The 7184-nt window shown below is 33.3% G+C and overlaps 1 protein-coding gene across 1 annotated transcript; it reads right to left on the reverse strand.

Annotated features, from left to right (window-relative positions):
* Positions 1 to 3292: 3292 nt before the first annotated feature.
* On the reverse strand, positions 3293 to 4231 carry LOC123842887 (olfactory receptor 6C3-like). The gene has a single exon (XM_045872062.2). The coding sequence runs from the start codon at positions 4229 to 4231 to the stop codon at positions 3293 to 3295; it is 939 nt and encodes a 312-aa protein (XP_045728018.2).
* Between the last annotated feature and the right edge of the window lie 2953 nt (positions 4232 to 7184).

The following is a 7184-nucleotide window of genomic DNA, read 5'->3' on the forward strand; positions in this document are numbered from 1 at the left end:
ATTAATTAATTAGTCATGCTGAGCTTGTTCTTGCATCACAAACACCCATCACCTGACGTTCTCTATTGTATGCCCAATTCCTGGCTGCATATTATGTAGGTTGTGTCTTTGTTTTACAAGATGTGTTTTCCTACTTTATCTACTTTTCAATATGTATTTATTTGCTGGGCCTAAATACTCCATATGGAGTAAATTTATAAGAAAGGACATGTAAAAGAAGCCCAAAGTTTTCTGATACATAATTTTAAAAAAACTTCATAAAACATTATTTCAAAATCGGTTTCATTAAATTTCTTTAGAATGCATTTAATTAACTTTACTCCTGCTCAGTAACAATACTGTGTCTTCATCAGGGTTTGCTTTTCCTAGGAAACAGTTTTTCATAACACCTGGAAGCCTCAATATGCATTCTCATCAAATAGACAATATTTGGTTTCATTTGAATTGAATTTCAATTCAATCCCCAAATTGAAACTTTTGCACTAAATTTACTGGCTTAGGAGATCCTGGTTTAAAAGGGTATATTGTTACTCTTCCATAGGTTGTGTCAATGCACTGCATTTTTAACCTTATTTCAACTTTTTTTGCATATCCCTTATTTTCTTAACTTTCCTACCAATTTTAACACTTTCTGAAAAATAATAACTTGACTGAATTACACATTTTGGCTACTGATTAAACCTTTGAGGAAATGTATGAAGAGCTATGAAGGAAGATATTAATATATATAGAAAGGTTCATGTGAGCATCACTGAAAAGGAGTACTTAAAGGCCAATTTTCAAGGATCGGTGAATACAAGCCTAAAGAAAGTCTACCAAGAGATGATCCAATATCACAGACTTGGGGGAGGTATACTACACTATTTATGTAAACATGTTAATGAAAATCAATGAACTGTATTCATTTACCAACATCAGCTAAGCCTGATGGATGCTATTCATTCATTCATTCATTCAGCAGCTTTCGGGGAGAAAAAACCTCAGTGTTTAACAAGGTGCATATGATTCCTCAAGCCTGAAGCCATCCCAAGGATGTACTCATGCAGAGTATGAAGGATATCTCTAAGCATTTAGCCCACCTTTTTATTTCTGAATGCAGGTCCATATTTCCCCTGCAAGAACATGGTTTGGGTTTACCTTAAATTATCTTCCATTCATTTTGTCAAAATCAAGAATCCCTTCTAAGAACCCCTGAGATAGAAACACGGCATAGAGATGGTAATTTCCTGCTTTTCATTTAATGGAGAATGAATAAATTGATATAATAAAACAAAATATACTAACATCCCTTTACATTTTTAGAAATAAATCCAGTTGGAAACTGAAATTCTAATATATCCTGTTTAATCTGATTAAAAGTTGAGCTGATAAGTAATGAAGCAATGATACAGTTTGGGAGACTCCATTGCCTTCCGTATGTCTGACGTACCTCTGATTTTCATGCAGGCTGACTAACATGTAGAGTGGCCATAACATAAAATGTATTAGCAGTTGCCATTGTTGTAATGCAGGGAAAGCAGCGTTCCTGAACACATTTCCTCTTAATGAACCCCTTCGCTTTCTACTGTTAATGTTTTTGTCCTAAATTTCCCATTATTTCTTGAGTACAGAGAGTGAGACAGGAGCAAATGTATGAAAGAGAGAAAATATCAGAAGGTGTTTTAAAACTGTCTAATATGGTTTCTACACAGATTTTATGTAGCATGAGCTTTGTAATGTTTTATCTGTTCTCTCTGCCCATGGCTCACGGGGAATAATTCAGTGAATCAAAATTGCCAGAACAGGACTGCACACAAAACACTAAGGAATATAAAACATAATACACACTAGAACTGAAAGTTGACAAGGAAGCTTGGGGGACAGTGTCCAGTGAGACAGAAAAAATAACAACGAGCAAACAACCACTCTAAGTGTGATTTGTTTCTCTTGAGAAACAAACAGACCAACAGAGATTATTTTTCAGACAGAGTTACCAACTAAATATCTCAATTCATACTTCAAAACTCTACCAAAGTTGTCTTTACGCCATGTCATTTTTAAAAACTGGTAATCTACCACATTGTACTAAGTCATGCATTGTCTCCATTAACTTTAATCTGCCTTCCAAGAAGAATGTTTGGTACTATAGTACTGCTAGTACTTTATGCTTCTTTTCCTTCTCCCTCTGTTGCTCACCAGCAATGGCATTTGAAGAGGTTCTTGTTTTGATTGATTAACGTCCCAGTGTATATTCCAAGTATAATATTAGGAATTGGCACCTTCCCTGACTAGACTGTAATAATGCAGTCATGCCCAAATGATATAATGTGAGTGTAAAATACCAATGAAATTGTGCAAATCCTTAGTAAAAGCTAAGCAAAATATGCTGGTCCTTAAGAGTTTGGAAAATGTATAAAATAGGGCAAACAAGTTTTTAGTCATTTTTTTGTTTCATTTTTCAAATCAGGTTATCATATTAGCTGTTATAGCTCAAGACTTCGGGCAAATTACTCAACCTTTCAATTTACACATTTATAAAAAAGAGATAATCAGTCTAATTTGCCATATAGTTGTGAAAACTAAATACGATATGATTTAGGACATACCTAGTTAGGTATATGGCATAGAATAAATGCTTTATACAGAAGAGATATTATTATTTGTGAAATTCCTATTAGACTTCCAGTTGGCATGAGTGTAATGGTGACTGCCTAAATATTCGTCTATATCATATTTTTAAATATAATACAGATAAACAAGGAGAGTATATAAAATAAGACATAACATATACCTTAAGCCTAACTATAAAAGAGAAGACACATGACCTTCAAATAATTTACAAGCAGTAAAATAAACAAACCTATAGCTGAGAGGGAGGACTTGGACAAATACTGCAGATACTATGCAAAAAATATGGTTATTACAGATAATATATTTCACTTCTTATAACTTTAAGAAAGAAACTGTGATATCAGTGACAAAATAAAATTTAAGAGTAAGTTGATTAAAACTGTTTACTCCTTTTGCTGTTACCATTTACAATATCTTTATTATTCAGAACAATCAGTAAAATGATGTATGCTTTATAGCCACTGGCTTTCTATTTAGACTTGTAAGTCAATGAGGAAATGGAATCTATAGATGGTTTGAAAGAAAGACACAACAGAGTTACTTTCGGTTTAAAAGAAAAATTGAAGTGCTCAGCCTTGCAAGTATCTGTGAGATGGATATTGGAAGAAACTCTAGAAGTTGAAATTTTATTTGTCCTTTATTGGATCTTCACACTGACATCCATTCATGTTAATACATCCTTTCATTTGTTTCTAGAAAACAGTACTTTCTGAAGCAAGTTTTTGAAAGCTTGTTTTACTTGCTGGTTCCTCAGGGTATAAATAAAAGGGTTCAACATGGGCGCAATCGACGTGTTGAGAATAGCTACTCCTTTGGTCAGTGATGCTCTTTCTTTTGCTGAAGGCTTGACATACATGAATATACAGCTCCCATAAGAGATGGAAATGACAATCAAGTGAGAGGAACACGTGGAGAAAGCCTTTTTCCTCTGACTAGCGGATGGGATTCTCAGGATGGTGCTAAGGATGCACAGGTAGGAAAGAATCACTAATGCCAAAGTGAAGAGCAGAGTAACAAAAGCAAAGTAAAAACCAATCATCTCTAAAAGCCCTGTATCTGAGCATGAGAGTTGTAAAATGGGGAAATAGTCACAAGAGAAATGATCAATTACATTGGAAGCACAGAAATCTAGCTGGAGGATGAGCATGAGTGGTGGGAAAATGGTAAGAAATCCTCCTAGCCAGGACCCAAAGACAAGCAGGGTGCAGATTTTGTTGTTCATGATGGTGGTGTAATGAAGAGGCTTGCAGATGGCAACATAACGATCAAAAGACATGGCAGTGAGAAGAAAAAATTCAGAAACTCCCACGAAGATGAAGAAAAATAGTTGAGCTAAGCAATTGTTATAGGAAATGGTCTTGACATTCGTAATGATTGCCCTCAAAAATCTGGGAATAGAGACACTGGTAAATGTAATTTCTAAGAAGGAGAAATTCTGCAGGAAGTAATACATAGGAGTCTTGAGATGACAGTCTATCCAGGTGAGGATGATGATGGTTAGGTTTCCAGTGACACTCAACACATAAGCCATAAGTAAAAAGATAAAGATTGCAACCTGAAGCTGTGGGTCGTCTGAGATGCCCAAGAGAACAAACTCTGTAATCATTGTATGGTTTCTCATACTGCTTTTTATTTTCTTTAAGCAAAATCTGTTGAGAAACAAAACAGAAAGAAAGAGTATGTGAATAGTAAAGGAATTGAAAATTTAAAGATTTAAATGTTCATATTATTATCTCCATTGAAATGAAACATGGAACTTTTTTCCTGTGTACAATTTTGGCACAAATATTTCACACATTCTCTCTTAAAAAGGAAAACCCATACTCACAGGTCTCTGTTAAAAGTCCCCTCATGAGTGACTTTATATAACTCCTGTAGGCGTTATATAAATTGTCTATATATGAAATATATTTCTTAATTTTTACTTATTTATTTTTATTTCATTTTAATTCCAGTATTGGTAACACACATTGTTATATTCATTTCAGTTGTACAATATAGTGATTCAACAATTGCATACATCACCCAGTGCTCATCAGGACATGTGCACTCCTTAATTCCCATCCCCTATTTCCCCCATTCTCCCACCCACCTCCCCTCTGGTAATCATCAGTTTGTTCTCTATAGCTAAGAGTTTGTTTCTTGGTTCCATAAAGGAGGAGAGAATATCCAATGGGAAAAAGACAGTCTCTTCAACAAATGGTGTTGGGTAAACTGGTCAGCTATATGTAGAAGAATGAAACTACACTGCTCTCTTACACCATACACAAAACTAAACTCAAAATGGATTAAAGACCTACCTGTGAAACCTGAATGCATAAAAATCCTAGAAGAGAGCACAGGCAGTAATTTCTCTGAAACTGGACATAACAAAATTTTTCTAGATATGTCTCTAGAGGCAAGGGAAATTCATTTCTGCTATAATAGTTATCACATCTGTAGTTTAGATATTGAGACATTGTTTTCCAGTTTCCAAGATTGTGTGCCCTTAGGACTGAAATGCCTAATTCTGAGTTTTAACTTTGATGCCATTTACAAACTTCATTGTCTTCTTTTTTTTTTTCAAACTTCATTGTCTTCTAAGATTTTGGTGGAAGCTGATGACCCAGTCACAATTCCTGAACTTATTAAGAGCTACGATTATTGTTATTCTTAATATATATTCTTTTAAATGTGACCAGAAGAAATAAATGTGTTTCCTATCTTAGAAATATAAAACTAGAATTGCCTTGGTTGTAGATGAGAGTAAAGTTTTTTATTTGTGGGAAATAAAACAGAAGCCAGAGATATAATTTAACACATAGATGAAGCCATATAAATAACATACTTTTTACAACATACTGATCCAGTTATATCATCTTCATGTTCCTTATTAAATTAACAATTGACTTAGTTTCCTGGTTCTTTTTTCTTTTCAAACTATGTTCACTTTGTCTTTTTACTCTCAAATTTGAGGACAAGAGGAGTGCATAAGGGAATTTTTTGATCACAAAATATCTCATTGTCTTCTTTCCAGAAGACTAAATAAGTAGAATCAATAAAATTTTCTGTAAAATTTACTTTATAGAAACCACAAATTATTAAAATGTAATCTTTGTGGCTAACTGAACGTAATAATAAAAAAATTAAAAATTGTAAAAAAAATGAAGCTCATTCTGTTTCAATTAAAAAAAAACAGTTAACTAAAATAAATAGGTTTCTTTTTTAGTAAATTCAGTGAATTTGGTTTTGGAGAAATTTTCAATGCCGAAAGATATAAAATATTTTTGTGATTAAAAAAATGTAATCTATATGACTTTTATCCATCATGTTCTGTCTTTATTCTTAGCAACCAGATTTAATCTCTGCTATAAGTTCTCAATAATATTTGCTGTATTATTTTCTTCCTGTGGGGATAAGTGTCAAGCTTACATTGTGCCTTTTCTTCTTTTATTTTTTCCTGACAATCAATATTCTCTTCTTTTAGGAATAGACACATATTTATTATAACATACCAGCAAAATTGGCAGATCAAAATTCAGAGATTGTTACTGTATTTTGAACAATGACTGAAATATTAAATTATAAAATTAGTAATTGTAAATATACTAGTGTGATAACTTGGGGATCCCTGCAATTTATTTCAACAAAATAACCTCTGGAATGAGAGATAAACACATTCATTGACAAGAATGGAACATACTTACTTTTTGATATGTCTAATGATTCAAGTCATAAATATAACCCCAGATTTTCTTAATTTACTTAAAATGTGAGAGGCAGTGCATTCATAATCTACTTCAGGAGGCTTTTGTCATGAGTTTACCCTTGTTTTTGTAATGTAAAAGCCTCTCACACTGAGAAAATGCAGGATTGCATGCAAGCTTTCTATAGCCTCTGCTCTAAGTAAAGGAATTTCTTTTTATCACTTTTATCTTTCTGTATAACCATAAACATTGTTTTGACCTGAACTTCAAGAAGTACTCTTGTAAACCTGTGAGTTCTTTAAGAGATTTCCAGGGAATAACGAAGGTAAAATATTTCACAGCTCCCTGGATAAAATGAAGATTAAATGAATACTATCCAAAACCAAAACAATTTTACCTTGTCTGGTCATTGTATAAATCCCTGAGAGACCAGAGTGAAGAAAGGAAAAGGTGCAAAGAGATAAACTCAAGAAGTACAGTGATGCCATGACATGCATCTTCCCAGAAAGCTAGCAAAATAGTGACATAAAAGCAAAAGTGTACCTACCAGCAACCCAATCAACCTGGTTTCCCTTTGTCTGTACTTAGTTTTCCTGATATGCCCATGGAACTCAATCTACACTCAGGAGATAATTTATTCCCAGTACCTTTGGGACTGGTTAAATACAGGACTGAGCTGCACAGTAGTGGACCCTTCAGTGAAGGTAGCACCAGGCTTTTTTAATTTATACATCTCCAGCTTTATAAAATAGAATGAATAAACAATTTATTTTTGTTGTGTATTTTTATTATTAACTTTAAAGTGAAAATAGAGCTTTGAAATGAAAATGTCCCAGTTACCAAATTTGTTGTAAAAAAAAAAAAAAAGAACAAAAAACTAAAAAAACA

Source organism: Mirounga angustirostris, unplaced genomic scaffold, assembly GCF_029215605.1.
Source record: "Mirounga angustirostris isolate CCGP_5_RB_7025 unplaced genomic scaffold, mMirAng1.0.hap1 SCAF_5, whole genome shotgun sequence".
NCBI classification, from domain to species: domain Eukaryota; kingdom Metazoa; phylum Chordata; class Mammalia; order Carnivora; family Phocidae; genus Mirounga; species Mirounga angustirostris.

Excerpts from the sequence above, each read along its gene's own strand:
- LOC123842887 (XM_045872062.2), bottom strand. The coding sequence starts at position 4,231 with ATGAGAAACCATACAATGATTACAGAGTTTGTTCTCTTGGGCATCTCA.